Source organism: Lissotriton vulgaris, chromosome 1_1, assembly GCF_964263255.1.
Source record: "Lissotriton vulgaris chromosome 1_1, aLisVul1.2, whole genome shotgun sequence".
In the NCBI taxonomy this organism is placed as follows: Eukaryota; Metazoa; Chordata; class Amphibia; order Caudata; family Salamandridae; genus Lissotriton; species Lissotriton vulgaris.
This window is the reverse complement of record NC_141685.1, coordinates 724,368,621-724,390,810: the sequence shown is the minus strand read 5'-3', so window position 1 is coordinate 724,390,810 and position 22,190 is coordinate 724,368,621. Positions and strand designations below refer to the sequence as shown.

The following is a 22,190-nucleotide window of genomic DNA, read 5'->3' as shown; positions in this document are numbered from 1 at the left end:
AGTTACTGAGAATGCAAAAACACACTTGATGTTGCTTCGCATGCAGAGAGCTGGTAGCTGATGATGTGATCTTCGCCTCCTGACATTTAGAGGTATGGGCCCACCCTGCTAAAACCCAAATGAGACCTTCTTAGATATAATATAGTATGCTAAATAGAGAGCGCGAAATTTAGGTGATACAAATTTCTATTGATTTTGCATTATAATATGCTATCACCGTTTGCTTATTATGGATTAGTGACTATGCTTATAACTCTGATTTTTATAATATGTATTCTGGTATTATATAAGATACTGCGTTGGAGAACCTTGCATTGAATAATAAATATTTCAAAATTGCACGTGTCTTCTTTTACTCCCCGTTCTGGTTTGAAATGATTATAGAGCGCCCATACGTTGTTGGCCTTATATCATGACACTCGAGTAGTATATCAACCTTAACCCCTTCATTCCCGTTTCCGGAAAAAAACGGTGGTGTCGGAAAAACCTACCTATTTTTGAAATAGGTCTTTTCAAGCTTGAATCTATCTAAAACGGTATCCTTGAATTACTACCCAGTTGTGCTACAAAGTAATCTTTGGTTTTTCAATTTCCAGTGCAGTCATGGCACAAGCCGTGGACATCCCGCTGCATAGTCGCATTGCGGTGCGTGATCATTTGCGGGATTATGATGTTCCTGTGGAAGGCTTGGCTGTGGTTCTGGTGGTGAGTGCGGAACATGCTTACCCATACGAACTGTTTTATTCCTGGGTGACATTTCCGGCAGTGGACGCAAATTCTGGTGTGTTCCACTCGTACACTGCGTCACCTGTACCTGCTGAATATGCTCCGTACAGAGCACAGGAAGTACCTATTGATGTTTGGCAGCATGGAGTTTGGTTTGGTGGCGCCCTACCCCATTCTTTAACCGCTCCGAGATTAGGTCCTTTGTCCATTCCGGGCGCAAATTGGCCCGCTTTGGCTGGATTTACTCCTCACCCTAATCACGGCAATTGTAACTTAGGTGAACTTAGGCGACTTCATGTAGTCGCTATTGCCATAATTAGAGCCCTTGTACATTACACGAGTCGTAATGTTCAAGGTGCAGCCCCTAGAGGTGCAGCCCTTCGGGCAGGGCAGGCTTGTTTGAAAATCAGTCCTGTCATGGTAAATTCCGTAATGGGCAGAAAGCCCCAGGATAAGGATGATTTTCCTTTCTGGCTTGCCGAGAAATTTGACCAGCTGGAAGCGGTATTTCCAAATAAGACTCCTGGTGAAAAACACCGGATTCTAACGCTTAGCTTGCCGAAGGATTTAGCCCCTGAGCTTTGTGACTGTGAGTCTTGGGGTAAGACTTTTGCAGCGGTCTATTTGAGGTGCTATGGCACCCCGTCTATGTCCAATCTGTCTACGGTCCTTAAACGTGTTCAAGATGACCACGGACCGGAGTCTGCGGTTCAATTGGGTATGCGGCTGTGTGGCACCTTTGATATGGTTTGCGATCTGATCCTTGCAAATGTCAAGGGAGATGCAGTGAACTTTCAGGTGGCTAACGTGTTAAAGGCGGTTCCCGAACCCGAAAAACCCCGTCAGTTAGCAAGGGTAATTGTGGCGGCTTATAAAACGGTTGGCCGCAATGCCAAGGGTCTTAAGACTTTTTCTGATAAAGAGAAGAAGCAGCCCCAGGGACAGACTTCGGCAGCGGCGGTTCAACCCAATACCAATAAAAAACAAAATTGGCCTAAAAAACAGAATCAGTGTAAGCAACAGCAACAACAGGCTCAGACATCTCGCCCTGCGTCTCCCTTGCCTGCGCAGTCGGAACGTGTTTATGATTTGCGCGACCGCGCGATGATTAAATCTCCTGATCGGTTTCAGGCTTCTGACCAACGCTCTCCTCGTTCCTTTCAGGACTCATCGGCTCCGTCAACCGGTGGTGGAGGGGGCAGCAGGGGCCGGGGTGGCCAGCAAGGACTTGGTCAGCCCCGCCCGCGCATCGGTGCAGACAAGCAGGAGGGCTCTACGCCTCAGAGACCGCAGTTTGCCAAGAAAAAAGTAGCAGCCTTAACGGCGCATCGATATGCCCCAGATTGTGAGAACGCAGCTTCGGAATCTGACGTGGGCTCTGACCTTGCTGGACAGCGCGGCGGAGATTACCATAGTGAGAGAGGCCCTCCGTCCACTACTGAAGGTGACAGCGACTGACACTTATGTTGTGATCGAAACAGCTGATACAAGAGTTGCTCCCCCTGTTAGACTTTTTGAAATTGTCCTGTTAATTGAAGGTGACATACAGCGTACCATAAAAGGGGTATTTTGGGAGAATCTTTCATCTACATATGACATTTTGCTTTTGGAGGCTGACTGGCCCCCACCTTTTGTGCTCGCAGCTCCAAGAGGGGAGGAGGTAATCCTCCCCAGTTTCGCGAACACTGTTTCGAGAGTGGAAGCGCTGCACTTTGCAGAAGAGTGGGCTCTAGCGCTTGCACCGGCTGTGTACCGCAATCAATGTGGCTGGGATAAATTGTCCCCAAGCCACGAGATTCCTTTACGGTCTCAGCCGCAGCCTCAACCTCAATATCCCTTACGACGTGAAGCCAAAACTTCGGTCGCAGCGATCCTTGAACAATTGGAATATCAAGGTGTAATTGAAACATGTGTGTCACCAATGAATAACCCCCTTTTTACTGTAAACAAGCAGGACGGCTCATATCGTTTGGTTTTGGATTACAGGCATTTAAACTCGCATTGCCGTAACTGTGCAGTACAGAATACTCACGGCTCTGCCCTTGTAAATAGTCTTGTGCGTAAGTGGTTCAAAACCACGCTTGACATTTCCAATGGTTTTTATGCCCATTCATTGGACAGTCTAAGTTCCCAATGGACTTCGTTCACATGCGGCGGTGTCCCAAAAATTTTTTGGCGTCTCCCAATGGGCTATAAGAATAGTCCTGGAGTATTTTCCGCCCGCATTGTCTCTCTGTTGGAGAGGGTCGACCCAGATGCTTGTTCCTATGTGGATGACATCTATCTCACAGACGACTAACTTTGGGAGCATCTGTGTCGAGTGAACAGTATTATTTGTAACTTTGCAGACATGGGTTACAAGTTTAACCTTGCAAAATCGCACATTGCAGAGTACACAGTGTTGTTTCTAGGCTATGAACTCAACAATGAAGGAAAAGGCTTGGCTCCTCACTTCCTGGAGAAATGCGCACAGCTGCGCTCTCCGACAACACTGAAAAAATTACAATCTTTACTGGGCTTTTTGAATTTCGGAAGGACATACATTCCGGAATATGCCCAGCGTATCAAGCCTTTGTATGCATTGATACAACCATCTTTTTCCAAATCATGCTGGCTGCCTGAGCATTCAGCTATTCTGCAGTCTTTGCAAGCTGATTTGCTCGCTTCTGAATATTTACAGACTCATGATAACCAAACCAACCTGGTGATAAGAATTGTCCCTGGGACGGTAGGTTTCACGTACCTAACTTTTAATGAAGGAGATACAGTACCTATTGCTTACAAGTCACACTTGTACACTTCGGCTGAAATGCGCTTTTCCACTGTGGAGAAAGTTTTGACAGCTGTGCAGATGGCAATTCTCAAGGAGCGTGCCCTGTCACAGGGAAAACGCATGCTGGTTGTTACCCCATGTCCTGCCTTGGAGGCAGTTACGAAAGCCAGTGTACCTAATTCCAAGGCTTTGCACCCTCGGTGGATTCAATGGGCTGCATCCTCGACATTCCAGGAGTCACGTTTATTTTTGACGCCACTTTACGGTCGCAGGAGTACTTACAGTATGAATTTGTTCATGCTGCTCCTTTAGCAATACGACCGTTGGAGGATTTCCATTGCATCATTTACACCGATGGTTCGGCGCAGGTTGCGCATGGCTCTAAACATGCCTACGATTCCGCATGCTCCATTGTGGTCGGTGCCATGGTGAACGATGAGTTCAAGTCCAGTGTCGTGCACACGCAGACGCTTGGGGACTGCACTGCACAATTAGCAGAGCTTCGTGCTCTGATGCTTGCATTGGAGTACGCAGATCCTAGTGTGACGACCTTGATCGTAAGTGACTCTTACTACTGTGTCCAGTCTTACAATGAAAACTTGTTCTTTTGGATTCAGAATGAATTTCGTGATTCCAAAGGTAGCACAATAAAACATAAAATGATCTGGGTCCGAGTGGCGGAACTTAAAGAAAAGTTGCCACTCGTGTTTGTGATTCATACTCTTGGCCATCAGCGCGTGGGAGTCCGCGCTGTCGGTAACTCGCTTGCTGATGAAGCAGCGAAGTCAGCAGTATCAAAATACTTAGTTGCAGCAGTCACACGGTCCAAAAGTAAGATAGATGATGACATCTTGGCAGCTGTTGCTGCCACTGAGAAGGGAGGTAAATATCCTGCGGGGTTCCCTTCGAAGTACACATACCACTTAAGTCCCGATAAGGTTCCTTATGTGAAAATTCCTGATGTTGGTGAACGTTTAATTCCCAACTCGGATCGCGGAGCTACTTTGATTACAGCTGCTCATGAAGGTGTGGCGTCTGCCCATGCGGGAGTCTCGGCCACTGTAACTCAGCTACAACAGAGGTTCTGGTGGCGGGGACTGTACAAACAGACGTCCTTCAATGTGACATTTGCCAGCAGATTAAGCCTTTGACTGCTGCGCGTCCGCCTCAGACACAGTTGTACATTTCTAATAAACCACTGGGATGTGTTTATTTGGATCACTGCGGTCCTTTTTCTTCTAATACTGCGTATAAGTACATCTTAGTAGCAGTTGATTCATGCACACGCTTTGTGTGGGTCTGCCCCCATCGGAGCGCTGATTCATGGACTGTCATTAAGGATTTGCGAGTCTTTGTAGGGATTTTTGCCTGTGGTACCTTCCATACGGATCAGGGTCCGGCTTTCGCCTCTAAGGCGTATAAGGATGCTATGGTTTCGTTGCGGGTCCAAGTCAAGTTTTCGTCTCCGTACAGACCTGAGGATAACAGTGTAGTGGAACGAATGAACCGTGACTTAAAGCAATCTTTGACAGCTCGAGTTATAGGCACTGGCAGAAACTGGTTGGCCCACCTCAATGGCGTGCAGCGTGCGCTTAATAATCTCCCTAGAAGGTCTCTGGGTGGGCGGACCCCATACGAAATGCTCTTTGGTATCAAGATGTATGTCCCTGACCTCGACGGTCTAGACTGCAAGGCCCAGGCCGCGGCCTTTGACGTAGATGAACATTGCAATGTTTTACAGGATCTACAAAAGATCAGAGACAGTCTAGCAAAGGAACATTTGCCCTCCACATCGGATGATGCGTTGCAGATCCCGGTAGTTGGCTGGCTACCCCAAGTTGGAGAACTGGTTCGAGAGAAGATCGATAACAAGAAAGAATTTGGTCCCTCATATCGTGCACCGGTTCGAGTTCTTGGAGTGAAGGGCACGAGAACAGTCATATTAACACCACTTCCAGGTCGTAAGGAAAACAGATTTATCTCAATTGACTATGTCAAGACACACAGGGTGGCCGATTCTTCATAGCATGACACCAGCTGTATCCTGTCCTTCCATGGTGAGGCACTCTGTGCTGGCTATTACTTCTGGTGCTGAACCGGAGGTGTCCATCGAGATGCCTGCTATTTCCAGTCCTTTATTAAATACTATTCCCGTTACTAACATTGATGAGCTGAACTACACCTATCCAACTGATTTATCAATGCCAGATTTGCAGACTCGTTTGGCCGACCAGTCCAGATTCTCTTTTGACTCTGTTTCGGACCATTCAAAGAAACCCTCAACTATATACAAAATATTTTCGTTTTATCTTTTTATGTCAATTGGTTTTGTGTATTATTTTTTCCGCCTGATCGATGGACACTATGTTAAAGAAAGAACAGGAATTCGATACCTCAATGGAACATTGGCTCCTCTTTCCTCTTCCCATTCAGCACACAGACTGAAAAGAAGCTTGAATACAGTTAACATCACTGCTTGGCCTGTTCTTGATGGGATTGTGTTGGATGCGGTTAGGTTTCAGATACATGGCCCCACTGAAGTGATTAATGTTCCGAATGTGCTTAGAGTAAATATGGGGGATGTGGTAAAACAAAATATACGTACAATATAGCGCTGGGATGCTTACGGGTTACTACGTGCTCAACAAAAACCTTAAATATTAAATGATTGGGATATTCAGGCCGTGGAAGCATTATTCTCTGATTTGAAATACTATGCTGCATTTGATGCTGAGGATTTATACTTAGATTCTGTGAATTATGGTGATTTGTTTTGCTTTCAACATTATGGTAATCATTTTCTACATAAAACAAATTCCAGGAGGGTTGCTGTAAACTACACACAGTGGGAACATTGCCCAGCTCCATTGGGAGGCAGCTCCAGTACATTTCTGAAAAAATACACTTATTTTACAGACTTTAATCAATCAAATCCTGAGTCATTTTATTTCAAAATGACACAAAAGTCCATGTTCAAAGTTAGACTTACCGATACAAAATTGTTGTATTCGAAGTCCTTTCTAGACAAGTTAGCTGTAGATAGCTACGAGCTGCGGAAAGGAACAATTGACCTTAGATCGGTTTGGGGTACCAAAGATTGGCAGGTACAAGGCACTGAGGCTTTGCACCGTGCATGTCTCATCCCGAATCACATGTTGTTTCTAAATTCTACTATTTCCCAAACAACATGCTTTGGATTGGCTACTTCTAAAAAATTAAATACACCAATTATCCCCGAATTGGAGGAATATTCAGGTTGGGGTAATTATACTGAATTGTCCATTCGTGAGTTACAAACTTTATTGCACAATTCATCCTTTAATGTATCCAGTTTGGATCCAAAGGGTTGGCTGATGTGGCATAGAAGTGCTGATTCTTGCCAACGTCGTTTTCTGGGTTTGGCTGAAGGGTTCACACAAGTCAGACCTGATCCCCGTTTTGAAACTGATTATACTGTCACTACTTACTCTGTGGGGAAACTGTGTCAGAATTGGTTACAACATTCCACGTTAGCTGCAGTTAAACTACATCTGTCTCAGTTAAATGATAATGTGGACTTAAATGATTTTATAAAAGGCCGGCTAATGGTAGGTCTAAACGGTGGATTTATGCGGTTTACAATGAAATTTGGAAATTTTCACAAATTGAGGCTGCTAAGCGCCTAAGGGCGATTGACCAAGCAAATTTGGAAAAAGTGCTTGCAGTTGTCGATAACAGTATTAACATGCTTTCTTCCCGAATTTACACGTTGAATAATATTGTCTCTTCTGTAGTTGACTTTGTGAATGATGAGGTGTCTGTATTGTACCATGGTCAAAATCAATTACGTTCTGTGATGCAGTTTGCGTGGACACTACAGACTCTTAAGGCGGGCCGCGTGCCCTGGAGTTACATGAACGTGTCCTCCCTATTTGCCCCATTTAATTTGACTGACAAGCAACACATGCTTTCCATGCGAGATGCATCTTTTTCTATGTTACACATTGAAAAGTTAGAATCTTTGCCCTTTTCTGTAGCTGAGGCAGCTGCTGCAACATGGCTTATCCATGGAGTTATTACATTACCATTTGCTTTGTACAAATTTACTAATTGTATGCGGTATATTGCAATAGGGCGATATGAACCACTAGGCAGTGCTTTCTTCTATGAGGCATGGTCTTTACCATACACGTACAGATGTCTAAAGGATGGAAAGGAAGTGAATCTGAATGGTGAAGAATGCACACAGTCACCTGACCATTCACTGATATGCAGACACATCCAGTTGCATGGTTCTTGTAATCAGGACCGGCCTAATTTAGCCTGTGTTTTAAAAGGCACGCCAGTTCCAGCAATAGTTCCCACATTTACATTATTGACAAACCTCAGTTATTTACTTTTGAATACCGAGGAGTGTTGTGGGTTAATGGTCGGTATCGCTTATGTGGTTACTGTATCAGAATGTGTGGTGTGTTGCAAAAATGTGCTATATCCTCCCACACATGGGAATTCAGATGTTTCCATCTGGCCGCGCATCCCAACCTTGAAAGCGGAGTTCAATGGTATGAGCAGAATAAGGGCTCTTTTGTCTCAAAAGGAAGTGGCCCTGAGCTCGGCCCGTGAAACTTATGTCCTTCACATAGCTAACACACGCACAGAGGTGGAGGCACTTTTAAATACTTACTTGCCGTTTCATTTCTGCGAATTAGTTCATCAAATCTTTAATGCCTCCTCCACGTCTGGCTTAGCTCATTTTTTTAAATTGGTTAGCAGTGGTCTCGTGACTACATTTGAAAAGATTTTTGGTGTCATCCCCGCTTTCTTCCATTCTATATTTTCAAGTCTGTTTGGCGGATTCCCTGTTTTGCTGGCTTTAGCTGCAGGCATTTTGATATTATTCTGCTTCCTGAAACATGGATGCCCATCCTGCGCAAGAAGCCGCTCAGCTCCATCTGACACTGTTTCGTAACCGGATGCTTGATTACTATGGCACCCTGCCGCTTGCGACTTTAAGCACGGCATTTGGATTATCGTTTCGATTTTCCTATTTCACATGTGTCCAGCCTGTGTTTCATTGCCTGAGCTGCGATTTTGACTGGGCCATTGATTTGTGTCTCTGCTTGCCGTTATCTCCTGACGTCGATTTTAATCACCTGATGGGCCCCGTAGTTGCTCACGAGTTGGTTTGTTCTGGCGAAAGGATTATGGCCTTGGCAGCGATGCATGGACTAATGGGTCAGTGGGACATACCCGCAGCGGCGCATGAGTTTCTGGCACATAGCGTTCTTGAGAACCCACCGAGTTGTCTTCTGATGTTGCAAGAGGGTCCGGTGCTGGAGGAGCACGTATGTTCTTTCCCATTGCTTAATTGGATGGCTGAACTGTTTTCGGATGATGACAGTGATTTCATGTTGGAAGCTGTTGCTACCTATTTTGCATATTCTATCCTCCCATGAGTTGCTTTGGAGACTTTCATTATAATGGCACGTGACTTTTTAGTAATTCTGAATGGTGCCTTTTTCTTACGAACTTTCAACTTCATATGATCTAGGCCTATGATTTTATATTTGGCCTCAAGTTCAAGACTTATATTACATTTTGTTTGGCCACTATAGGAATTCATACATATTTTTATATACATTTTATATACATTTTTAGCTCGACTCAATATTGTTGAACTCTGCTTTCATGTTATGCCTTTATTTTAGTACTGGCTTATGTTTTTTTTGACCGTCCTCGGATCATTGGGGGGGTGTCATATAGATGCTGCTTTTCTATATACTGTGTTAAGTTAGCATGAGTTTATTAAATGTTTAAACAACATATTTTCCTTTGGCTTCAGTTTGCACACAACACATAATTGTTATTGTAGCTTTCAACCTAGACGAAAGATGTGATTTATTTGAGAATAATATGTTATTGCTCTGATATCAGTCGTGCTTGGTACACTGTCTGAACATCTTTTGTACACCAAATGGTGTTGAAATTCAAACCCCAGATGAAGATGGAATTCATAAAATTATGTTAGCAAAACAAGAAACTGAAAAACAATAGTTTACCATAGAAGACTTGCCAAAAGAATTACAACATACGGTAGATCCTAAAGTGTGGGACTTCACAGGAAAAGATGTAGGATTAATCGCAAATGTTGACCCAGTAAAAGTGACAGTAAAAGAAGGTGTAGTTTATCCAAATATTCGACAGTACAAAATCAGCCCAGAAATAAAAGCAGGAGTTGCATTACAAATAAAACGTTTGGTGGAAGCAGGAATTTTGCAGGAAAAAATGAGCAGTCCATGAAATTCAACCATAATTGGCATCAAGAAACTAAGCGGAAAATACAGGGTCGTACAGGACCTCCGCAAAATTAATAACATTTTTGTCCCATGTTGTCCAGTTGTGCCAAACCCTGCGGTGATTCTGTATCAAATACCATGGACAGCAGGCTAGTTCACTGTAATTGACCTTTGCCATGCATTTTTCTCCATACCATTACACCCAGATAGTAAATATCTTTTTTCGTTCAAATTTGACGACCATATCTACATTTGGAATGGTGTCCCTCAGGGGTACACAGAAATTCCATCGATATTTAATCAGATCTTGAAAACATTTCTTGAATCTCTGATATTGCCCGGACAATCAATCCTGGTGCAATATATAGATGACCTGTTGGTGGCATCTAAGAATTGAAAAGACTGTGTTACTGATACAATTGCTCTATTGAATCTTTTAGGTAAAGGAGGACACAAAGTATCACCTGAGAAATTGCAGTATTGTACCACATCAGTGACATATCTGGGGCACTAGATAGAGAGAGGTGTCGTAAGGGTTACTTCTGAAAGAATCAGGAAAATTCAAAAGATGAATCTACCTCAAACGCAGAAAGAAATCAGAATGTTTCTTGGAGTTGTAGGTTATTGCAGGCAATGGATTGTAGGATTTGCAGTCCTAGCAAAACCATTGATACAAATGACAAGGGAAAGAGCAAAAGACTCAGTAGAATGGGATGATGAAAGCATGTCATCTTTCCTAAAATTACGAGACTGTCTGTGTTCAGCTCCAGCATTGGGGATGCCTGACTATTCAAAAGATTTTGCATTGTTTTGTGATACATAAGACAATTGTGCACTTTCAATTCTAACTCAGACTCATGGTCTGATTTGACGACCAGTTGCATATTTTTCTTCTACTCTGGATCCAGTGGCAGCAGCGTTGCCAGGATGTCTAAAAGCAGTGGCAGCAACTTGCGCGAGTCTTGAGCAAAGTGAGTCCATTATCATGGGACATCAAGTAACAGTGTACGTCCCACATGCAGTTGTGATTTTACTGACCAGGACTAAAACTCAGTACCTAACACCTAGTCGGCTGACTTAGTATGAATGAATTCTTGTAGGTGCAGAGAATGTGACAATTGCTAGATGTAATATTCTGAACCGGGCAACATTGTTGCCTGAATCGCACTTTGCAAAAGTCAAAAATGAAATTGAACATAATTGCATTGATCTTACAGAATACTGTACTAAACCACACCCAGACATAAGAGAAGAGCCACTAATAAATTCAGAACATGAGCTATTTGTAGATGGTTCATGTGTGCGACATGAGGAAGGAGGTTTGAGTGCTGCTTATGCAGTTTGCACTCTATGGGGTCCAATTGAAGCATCGTATTTACCTGGAATAAAATCTGCACAAGTAGCTGAATTAATTGCATTGACAAAACCTTGTAAATTTGGGAAATATCTGAAAGTGACTATTTATACTGATAGCCAATATTGCTATGGGACTGTGCATGATTTTGGCCAACTCTGGATGCAGAGAGAGTTTCTAACTTCAATAGGTACTCCTAATAAAAATTGAACTTTTGTTGAAGATTTGCTAAAAGCAATTCAATTACCAGAAACTGTAGCTGTGGTCAAGTGTGCTGCTCATCAATCTGGCAACGACAAAGTGACAGCAGGTAACCGATATGCTGACCAACTAGCTCAATATTGTGCCAAACAAAAAAAAAAATAAACACGAAGATTGAACCAAAAAGAAACAGCTGCCAACTTATGTTGCTTGGGAAAGTGAAAACGTGGGAAGAAATGATGCAGAGCAGTAGAAAAGGAAGAATGGGCAAAAATAGGATGTCAGAGAAGGGCTGGAGATGGTGTCATTGTTTACCTTGATGGGAGGACTGTGCTGCCAAACTGTATGCTTGCTCCTTTGGCTAGGATGTATCATGGTGATTCTCATCTAGGGCGAGACGCTATGATAAGGCTATTTAGACAAACTTGGTTCAATGCGAAGTTCAGAAACGTTGCAGAGAGTCTTTGCCATAGGCAGTGCTTTAATTGGGCTGGTACTCACTGGTATTGAGTACCGGCGCTTCCGAATTTTCTGGCCCTCAGTACCGGCACTTTTCTTAGGTCAGGGAGAGTACCCTCATTGAGAGCACAGCAGGCTCAGGTTAGGTACGTCCTCCAGCTCAAGGCAGATGCCCCTCTTCTTCCGAGGAGCTTGCAAGACACTGAGCCCCACAGTGGCATTTTGCAAAGTCGTTCACTTGAATGGCCCCAGACTGCAGAGGTCTGAGAGGGCTTGCCTTGCGTCATGCTCTGATCTGCAGGACAGGGTCTAGACAGACATTGCACTGTTGACCAGTTGCGCAAAGACTATCAGCTTAAAGTGTTAATGACCCCCCACCCCCTTCCTCCGTTAAGCGTGTGAAATGAGCTGGGGCTGCCAGTTAGTAATCCTGTCCCATTTTGGGAAATGCACTGGCCGTACTAAGGTGAGCTGCAGCGACACGCAATCCTCTACCTTCCCCAAAGCCTTTTTTTTTTCATCATTTTGTTCAGCACAGAGGGTGCTTTCCTTTGTGTCCCCCTCCATAACAATTCCCTGCCTTTGCATAACAACATGACTGACCTGGGTACTGGCTCCATGGGTGTAAAGAGATAGGATTTGTGGTGGTAGTGGGCCTAGAACGTTGTCTCTCTGGGCGTGTCTTGCTTTTGAAATGTAAAAAAAAAACACACGCGTATTTGTCACCGCAGCTAAGTTGACAATAATTAGTTACGGCTTCTCTCTTTCTGTGTCGCCGAGCATGTTCAACAAGGCCCGGTACAGGAGGAGGCAGAAATAGGCATTCACTGGCAGATTCACAATGAAGTGCATCCCTGCTGTACCAACCAGCCCAGCTCCGGCAACAAAGTGCCCACGAGGCTGTCCCAGGAATTAGATATATGCAATGGCAGGTCACCACTGTACAAGACGGCGAAGGAAACAAGAGGTCCAAAGTTAAGTCACTATTCATAATTGAAAAAAAGAAGGCACAATGATATTTATTTGCCTACCCACCCTCACCCACTATGCACATTTCTGTCGTGAGACAGGCAGTGTCTGAGGGTTGAGAAGAACTGTGGGCCCGCCTTACTCCCGGCTAAGCTGGGCAGACACAGCCCTAGGCCTCTGTGCAATATTTTATTGCTAGGCGCTAAGCACACAGGCTAGCATAATGTACACATTTTCGTTTGTTTGTGGCGTTCCTTCCTCGTCCTGGGCTTGCTGTTTCCAAGCTTGCCTTGCCCCAGCCGAGTCACAAGCCAGCCCCTAGCAATAACTTTCCCCAATTAGAGGCTCGGGCAGGGTGCAGGCCTTTGGACGAAAAGGGTAAAGTCAAAGCAGCTGGGAAGATGATTTAGGAGGATACAGCAAACCTGCAGTCCTCTTTTAAAAATTATCTGAGATTAATTTGAGATGGTGTTTGAAACTGATGCCCAGTAGCACTTATTTTGAGGGATTGGGTCAGAATGAGAGAGAAAGGTAAAAATGGGTAAAGGTGCAAGAAGGTAACAACTGGAAAATAGAGACAAAGGGAAAAAGTAGGCGCGAAAGGTACCTGCAAAACGGAGATAAAGAGGGAGAATTTCTGGTGGTAGATAAAACAAATGTGAACCTCGCATTCGGAAGCACCGGAAACGAGGTTCTGAGATAAAACTTTGAGTCTTTTTTTTTTTTTTACAAATTAAGGGGCCTATTACGATGGCGGACGAACCTGAATCCGTCCACCACCATAGAGTAGGAGGGACCGTCCGCAGGGGCAGCGGCGGTCCATCCGTGGAAATTAGGATGTGACCCCCACCCTGGCGGTCACATCCTGTATTTTTATCATTGCGGCGGGTGCTGCTTGAAGCAGCAGCCGGCGCAATGATAAAAATGTAAGTTGTGCATTTGCATGCACAAAGAGGCAGGCACTGCGCGGTGCCTGCCGCTTTGTGCAGGCAAATGCAGGGGAGTACCATAGGTACCCCCCATGTGCACCCCCCACACCCCCTTCACCCCTGGGGGCCCGCAACGGGCCCCCAAACAAAAATCTGTATGCCTTTGCACGGCAGAAATGCCGCTGTGTAAAGGCATGTTCCTCCAGACATCCTAATATGGCTGGCGGTGTCTGATAGACACCGCCAGCCATGTTAGTGCTTCTCCACCGCGGACGGGAGACGACCGCGGCAGAAAAGCTGCGGACTGAAAAACGATCCCCCAGCCATCCTAATCTGGCGGGGGGTCTTTTTCAGTCCGCTGCAGGTTTCCCACATCCTCTGGGCCGGCGGTGGATTCCTCCGGCCCAGAGGATGCGGGAAATCCGCAATCCTAATCTGCCACTTAGTACTGGCCCTTCCCATAGAGAATTGTACAGCAGGGAGCGCTGCAGCTGTCCAGTCCAGGAATGAGCTCCATGACAACTGGCAAATGGATTTGGTTGAGGGTAAGTTAAGATGAACATAGAAGGAAGGTGGAGGGATGAATGTATGGAAGTGAGGTGACAGGTGAAGTTAGGATTACCACTTTTTTCACAAAAAAATGCCAGATATTTGTTGAGTTCTGAAATCATGAATGGCCTTTGAAATAGTATTTCAACACAAATTTGTGTACAGTCAAAAATCCTGTGCCTTTCTTGTTTAACTTTAATATTCGTTTATACATACATATATACCCGTGGTTTACAATCGCACTAAAAACAGATAAGCCAGCAAGCCGAGTAGCTGAACGTAATTAGCGTAGAACAAAAACGGAAGAGGACAGAGTAAAATATAAATTACTGTATTCATGCTATATAAAACACATCAAAATGGCTAAGAAAGTGTATTCAATCTCGCGTATAAACAATTCGGCCAATTCCAGCAAAGAACTATATAAAATAGTAAAAGAATTTACTTCTCTTCGGGCCGAACATTCCTCTTTTAGCCCCACTCAAGACTGGGTCGAGTCTATGTCTGAGTTCTTTGATAATAAAATCAAAGTAATCTACTCCTCCTTTTCTAACACTGACCTAGACCATCCTCAGCAAAATAATAGTTTGACATTACCTCCCCCCTTGGCCGAATCAAACGACATTACCTGTCTGACGGAATTTGATCCGATAACAGTCACTGAAACCTTGGAGGGTTTAAGCAAAATAAAATCCGGCTCCCCTATGGACCCTTTCCCTCCACGCCGCTGCACTAAAATCACGCCACTTCTGGCCAGTTTCCTGACTGTTATCTTTAACACTTCACTTGAGCAGGCCATTGTGCCATCCAAGTGGAAACATGCACAAGTAAAGCTGATCTTAAAGAAAATCTCTAATGATCCTATGCTGCAAGCCCATTACTGGTCTATATCCTTACTGCCCTTTTTTGGGAAAGTGTTGGAGCATCTAGTCAATAAACGGCTCGCTGCCTTTGCACAGTTGCATGGGGTCTTGGATCCCTCTCAATCCGGTTTCCGTGCTGGACACAGCATGGAGACTGCGGTCATTGAAATTGTGGATAACATCAGGCTAGCAGTGGATAAAGGCGAATCAGCCATCCTTATCCTCTTGGATCTATCCGCGGCATTTGATACCATCTCCCACAACATTTTGAAACATCGTTTGTGGGAGATAGGTATCAGAGGAAGAGCCCTCGGTTGGATTGAAAATTATCTGACAGACCGCGACACCACAGTCCGAGTCGACACTTTGGTCTTTAGTAGCCGTCCTGTAACAGTGGGGGGTACCCCAGGGGTCTATTCTTAGCCCCCTGCTGTTTAACTTGTATTTAACACCACTGGCGAAAATCATTAACTCATACGGCTTTGAAACCGTGTCGTACGCCGACGACACCCAGCTGCTTATTACATGCGGTACAGATCACGCTGACATCCGTTCCCGTTTTAAGAAATGCATGATTGAGATAAGCAGCTGGATGTGTGAAAACAAACTCCAATTGAACGTAAGCAAAACCGAAATCATCTTGTTCGGCAAAGCAGAGAAATTCTGGACACAAGAGTGGTGGCCATCGGAATTGGGAGTATGTCCCTCCCCTAAGTCTGCAGTACGGAATTTGGGCATCATAATCGACTGTGCCTTGTCCATAAAGAATCACATTACCAAAGTGACAAGTACCTGCAATGGAATCATGCGCAGCCTCAGGAGGATCTTCAGGTGGCTCCCTATAGAAACTAGGAAACCTCTGGTACAGGGTTTGATCGTTAGCCATCTTGATTATGGCAATGCCCTGTACGCTGCACTCAATGAGGATCTGCTGGCAAAACTGCAGACCCTCCAGAATGCAGCGGCCAGATTAGTCCTCGATCTGCCTCCTAGAACATCCTCTGCGCCCTGTTTGAAAAAGCTCCATTGGCTCCCCATTCGCCAGAGAAGCCATTTCAAGATCTTGAGCATAACACACAATACTCTGCACAATAATGGGCCTAAATACCTTAAAAGAAAACTCAACTGGTATGCCCCTAAAAGAACTTTAAGCTCTAGCAGCAAATCATTCTTGATTCAACCTTGTGCCTGGACTTCCAGATACTGTCAGTGCTCCTTCTCCTATCTTCTGTGTTTGAAAAGACTGAATAATAAGTTCAGAGGCCCTGAATGGACTTATGTCATTCTTAAAGATCTTGAAAAATTAGAACTGAGTGATAAAGATGATGACGAATTAATTGATGTAATTAATTGATGAACCAACAGACGAAGAAGTAAGACCAACTTGAACATTTTCACAGGTTGAAATTCTGTGAAATAGTCTCAAAGAGGGCTAAGTCTCCTTAATCAAAAAATGGCTGATCATACTGTTAATGATAAACCGAAAAGAAATTGCTTAAAAACATGCTGTAGAATATGCACATGTAGTGTAGTAATAGTACACATAGTATGGTTAGGACTGACAGTAGCTATTCCTTATCTAATGAGTAAAGGTGAGAAGAATGCAACTAACATTCATGAGAAAGTATATGTACCTAAAAAAAAAAGTTAGATATACATGGAAGAATAGATCATTTTAGGCAGCAAAGAGTAGAATTAGAAGCATTAGATGAGGAAGGATTACATTATGATAAAATTAGAAATAGAACACATTTGAATGTATTCGCAACTTTGTTAGTACATTATGTAGAGGCAATGGAAATAAGCGGTTGCTATGTATGTATGAAGCTACCATTGTCTGTAGCGGAAGGCATCACTTATCATCATTTGCCCCTGACTTATGGTATGCCATGCAGTATTTTAGCTAGTTTATTTTACAAAAAAGGACCTTTACAATATTATTATTCTAATTTAAATGTGATTTTTTCTGAACTTCCTATTCATAGTAACCTAAATCCTGTACATAGTAAAGGTAACATAGCTTGTAATAGGGGAGAATATTTTCAAACAATAGGTACAATAGATATAGCTGAAGCACACAAGAATAACTTAACATGCATTTTACATGAAGAAGAGAAGACATATTTTAATTTAGTTGAGAAAAGGAGAGAGGATTTCATAAGAAAAGCTACAGAACAGAAACGAAAGATACCTAAATGGGCAGAAAATGAAGAATACACCTTGAATGGCAAAACTCATGCTGCTTTGTTGCTGGACTTTGAAAAGAAAGGGAAACTCTGTCTCCACAGGGAGAGAACAAGTTATTATAACAATATATTCATTGGTTCTAGTGAATGCGAACACAATTATAAAGTAATTGGGGGTTGGGGTTTCAAAGATGGAACTGAACCGGTGTTTCCTGGAATTTATTATATCTGTGGGAACAAAGCATATTACAAATTACCTGATCGTTGGTATGGGAGTTGCTATTTTGGAATAGTATTCCCAAAGGTACATCATGTAAATAGAATTATTGGAAGCAATGAAGACACTAATTGACTAATACGTAGTAAAAGAGCTAGTTTAGCAGAAATTGTAGATTATATATTTAGTGCATTGATACCTTCAGTGGGAGTGGTTTTAAATACTCAAAGAATTTGCAAATTGTCAACAGTGGTGGATCGCTTATCGACTGACACTACTGGTGGATTTTTAATGATCAATACTGAATTAGTTGCGGTAAGATCAATGGTTTTACAAAATCGACTTGCTCTTGATACATTTTTGCCAAAAGAGGGCGGAGTCTGCAGAATGTTAAGGGCGCAACATTGTTGTACTTACAGACCTGACAAAAGTGTAGAACTTAAAGGGTATATAAGGAATATTACATATTTAGAAAAGGAACTCAAATCACTGGAGGTTGATAGTGCATGGAAGAGACTAACGGATGGTCTCTTCTCTATAGGTAGTTGGTTTTCTAGCATAGGGAAAAGTTTTGTAGGTAAAATACTGGATCCAATGGTGAGAATAGCCCTAACGATTTTAGGGATATTAACTTGTTGCAAATGTCGTAAGCATAAAAAGACATATACAGTGAATAAGAGAGGAAAGAAAAGAAATATTAACAAAATTGAATTAGAAGAGTATAATGGACATTTGTACAAGTTCAAGTTTCAAGTTCAAGTTTATTTATTTTATGATTACGGAACTCATATGAGATCCACATAAAAGACAAACTATTACATACCAAATATACATGATAAAACTGGACATCAAAACTTTCGCCTAATACAGATTCAAGAAACATTTAAAAAAGTTAAACAATTTAAAACAAAACATTTAATTTGGAGGATTGTTCAAGGCCTCAATAAAGGTAGCAGCAGATAAAATATTCAATTGGAGACAAATCGGTCTTAACCACTTGCGCCTGTGCGACATTAGAGCAGGGCAGACAAACATAACGTGCATCAAATCCTGATTATTCATATTGCAAAAATCACATATGGCTGATAAACCATGCCATTTTGATAAGAGTGATTTCAAGGGGAGTAAGTCCTGCCTCAATAGAAGCACAAAATGCCTAACTCCGTGAGGAATATTCCAGTGAACATATGGTTGCGCTTTCCTAATCATACAGGAATCAATAGTTGGAGTGGTACCCTTGTTATGAATGCAAAACTCTCTAGCTAATTCCCAGGATGCAGACCTTAGAAGGGATTTCAATTGATATGACGATAAAGAAAATAAGACTTCTTCATCTAATTGTAAATTATTCACAGCATATCTAAAATTTTGTAGGATCAAGGAATATTCATTAAGATTCCCCAGTAGCTCAGATTTTATAAGATATCGTAACGAGCCTGGTTCACCCAGCTAAACCTTGCACCCAGCTGCTATGTAAACCAAGTTCCTGTCTAAGAGCAGCTGTAGAACTAGCTGTATTGACAGAAAGAAGGCTACATAGAATTTTACCTTCAGTGGAGTTTAAAAAACTCCAACATTTAATATCAATTAATTCCATTCCATATAATAGGGAGGCGGGTATTTTTGCTCTAAATACCTCCAACAATATCGAAAGATGTCTACTGCCTGTGGCCTTATATAAGGACCCCAAGCTCTTTCCTTGGACAACAGTTTTCCGGATGTTGTCAGCTATATGAGCTTTTTCACTTAAATTGCTCATAACAATTTTGCCAAGGAAAGTATAACATTTTACTGTTTCCAATTTTTGGCCCCCCACAGTCCAAAGAAAGTTCACATATTTGGGATTTTTCCTGCCCGATAGACACATCACTTTACTTTTTGCGATGTTTATTGTCAAGTGATGGTTTCCTGCATATTTATGTAATGCATGCAGTCGATTGTTCAAACCTTTAGGCGTTAAATCAAGAATTAAAATGTCGTCTGCATACATAAGACATATAATTGGCGAACCCCCCAGATTCGGAGCAATACCGCTACTCGCAGAAAGAGCCTGGGGTAAATCCGCTACATATAAAGAAAACAGCAGAGGAGACATTTGTACAAGAAAGTGAAAGATCTTCACATGAAAAATCAGAAGAATAGTAGCAGAAAGTTTGAGGAAATCGCGTTGGGTGAAGTGTAAAAGTTGGCATTTGTTTCAATAATTAGTGATGATATAAAATAGGGGATTGATGGAGCAAGGTTTCACACGTAAAGTGACTTGCTTGTACTCAACCCTCTCGAAAATAATATTAATGTACTAACTAACATGTTTTGTCCTATTAATATTGCATTACACAACATATTAGGCATCTAGGGGAAGCTTGCCAATGAGTTTTTACTAACTATAGTCCGCTTGCATTAAATGGCTGCTGCTACGCAGGATTTTCTACAGAGCATGCTTCTGTCATGCTCACGTGACATGCTTGGTGGGAAAACTTTTGCTTCTGCACAATAGAACTAAGATGGCTGTTATGTGTCCTAACGTGCAAGAAGCTTGCATCGCTGCTTTGCTAAGCTGTTTGTTTTTGCCTAACATTTAACTCAATAGTTTAAATAAAATAATAGGAATAGATTAGAAAGAAGTGGTATACCGTGCATTCATTTATTCTGTGACTCTAAAGCTGTTTCTTTTCAATTTTACATGTAACGAAATAATGGGCCTAAATGCTTTGCTGCACTCCATCTTTGGAGAAACGGCACCTGTGCGACAAAAGTCCTGAAGCCACTGAAGATGTAGCCTTGAACTCAAGCGAAATCAGACATGGATGGCGGAGAAGACTGAACTCCTCGCCTTGCTAGAGGAAGCTATATTGAACAAAGTGTTAATTATGTTTATTGTTACATTTCACTACCGGGTGGAATAAAAGTACATGGGTAGATAAAGTTATGGGAGGGAGCAACTTGAATACATGATTGACAAGTTGCTTCAAGAAAAATATGGTGTGATGGCTACTCCTCGTTCTTGTCCAAAAGAATAGTGGGATTCACACATTTGCAACATTTGGGGGTGGTACACTGACCTGAAAAAAAGTATAACTAGGGTAGGCTTAGCTAGTTAGATTGTCCGACTTATCCAAATAGCTGACCTGTCACTGACCCAACAAACTCAATAGGTGATCGGGAGCAGAGTTGCTGGTGAAGCACTCTGTCAGAAGATTCGATAACCCAATCAGGGTTTTGGGAAGGAGATTCGATAACCCAATCCGGGTTTTGGGAAGGAGATCAATGACCCAATCCGGGTTTGACTGTTAGCTGCAGAGAGGGTTTACAACGATGAAGTTTTGAACTTTAACTGTGGTGCAAGTCTTAGCCTGTGATGGTCCTTTCCTGATCCAATTTAGTCCGTAACCTGTCCTGATTCTGGCTTGCACCTGTTCTTTCCTGCTGGCACCTGTACTTTGGGATTCTTTTCTTAACTCAGCTCGTGGCCATGGTTGGTCATCATACCGTTCTAGGTAGCTATAAGTGTGGGTTTGTCATTGTACTGTTTTCCCTTTTCTTACCCACCCTCTGCTTTAAAAGCTTAATGACATTTTCTCTCCAGTTCATTTTGCAATGTTTTTTTTTTAAATCTGCATTATTCTGAAATAGAATAAGAAGTTAATTTGAGTTCATGTTTATACCTTTTATAAAAATTTTACTTAGATAAAGATTTTAAACTTTTCCCGAGTTTATGGTTATTTATGAAATACTAAATGTTATTATTGCTACCTATTTTCTCTTTAACTCCCTTGATCCTTTAGGACTATAGGTATCAGTGACTTGGATTGGTAAAATAAATGTTATAAAATCCAAATGGTAAAAATCCCAATTGATTGTGTGTAGGTTTACCTGTTTAATGTATATATAGATATACATGCCCAGGTGAGTATGTTGAGCAGGTGAGTCCGCGCTCTATCAGCACCCATAGCAAAATAACTTCTTTTATTTGAAGATTAAATCTCAGCCGACGTTTCTTGTACATAATTATCTGTGTTCACCGATTAAAAATCTGCTTCATACTTTAGACCCTGGATCTTTAGACTACATTCTGACAGCGCTGGCGAGGATCAGAGGGCGCCTCTCTGTTTAGACAGGGTGAAATCAGCTTTTTTGTAGCTAAAGAACAATGACCACGAGAAACGAGAACCGCAGTTTCATCTTCTCCCATCTCCCTGCCTTCTACAGTAGACTCTGCCCAATCCCCAGCTCTGTCTTCACAAAGTGTCTTACACAGATGTGCCTCGGCTTTTGTTCGAAGATGCCAGGCCTTGTGTGCAGCACTCCCTTCCATAATCTGAGTCTGCTCAGTACGGCAGCATCTTACCTTGAGCACTGCAGCAGGCCCACAGTATCAGCAGGACGGAGAACCCCAGCGCCTTCATGCTGCAGCCGATCAGACTCGCCCAGTCCTTCCTGCTTCCTCGGCGCTTTGTCGAAAGTGGTTTTAAATACCGCCTGGCATTGGTTTTAATCCGCAATGCATGCCAAGGTGCTGCAGTTCAGGGGAACTCAGTTGCAACATTCGCAGGCAGAGGTCATGCAAACTTTACTTAGTCGGCGGCCAGAGCAGTTGGACCTCGCATACCCGCAATGTGCCGCCCCTCCGTCTATTCAAGGCCAATTAATTATTCAATCATTAAAGATGCCTGCTCCACCAAATCTAGT

The 22,190-nt window shown here is 42.8% G+C and overlaps 1 protein-coding gene across 1 annotated transcript in view; it reads right to left on the bottom strand.

Moving 5' to 3' along the window:
* LOC147747716 (coagulation factor XIII B chain-like) overlaps positions 1-21,946 on the bottom strand; it is a 444,785-nt gene extending 422,839 nt beyond the window's left edge. Inside the window, exon 1 of the mRNA XM_086926046.1 lies at positions 21,850-21,946. Within this exon, the coding sequence (XP_086782172.1) occupies positions 21,850-21,907 (58 nt within the window). The 5' untranslated portion in view covers positions 21,908-21,946. The remainder of the gene's footprint in view (positions 1-21,849) is intronic.
* Positions 21,947-22,190: the final 244 nt, after the last annotated feature.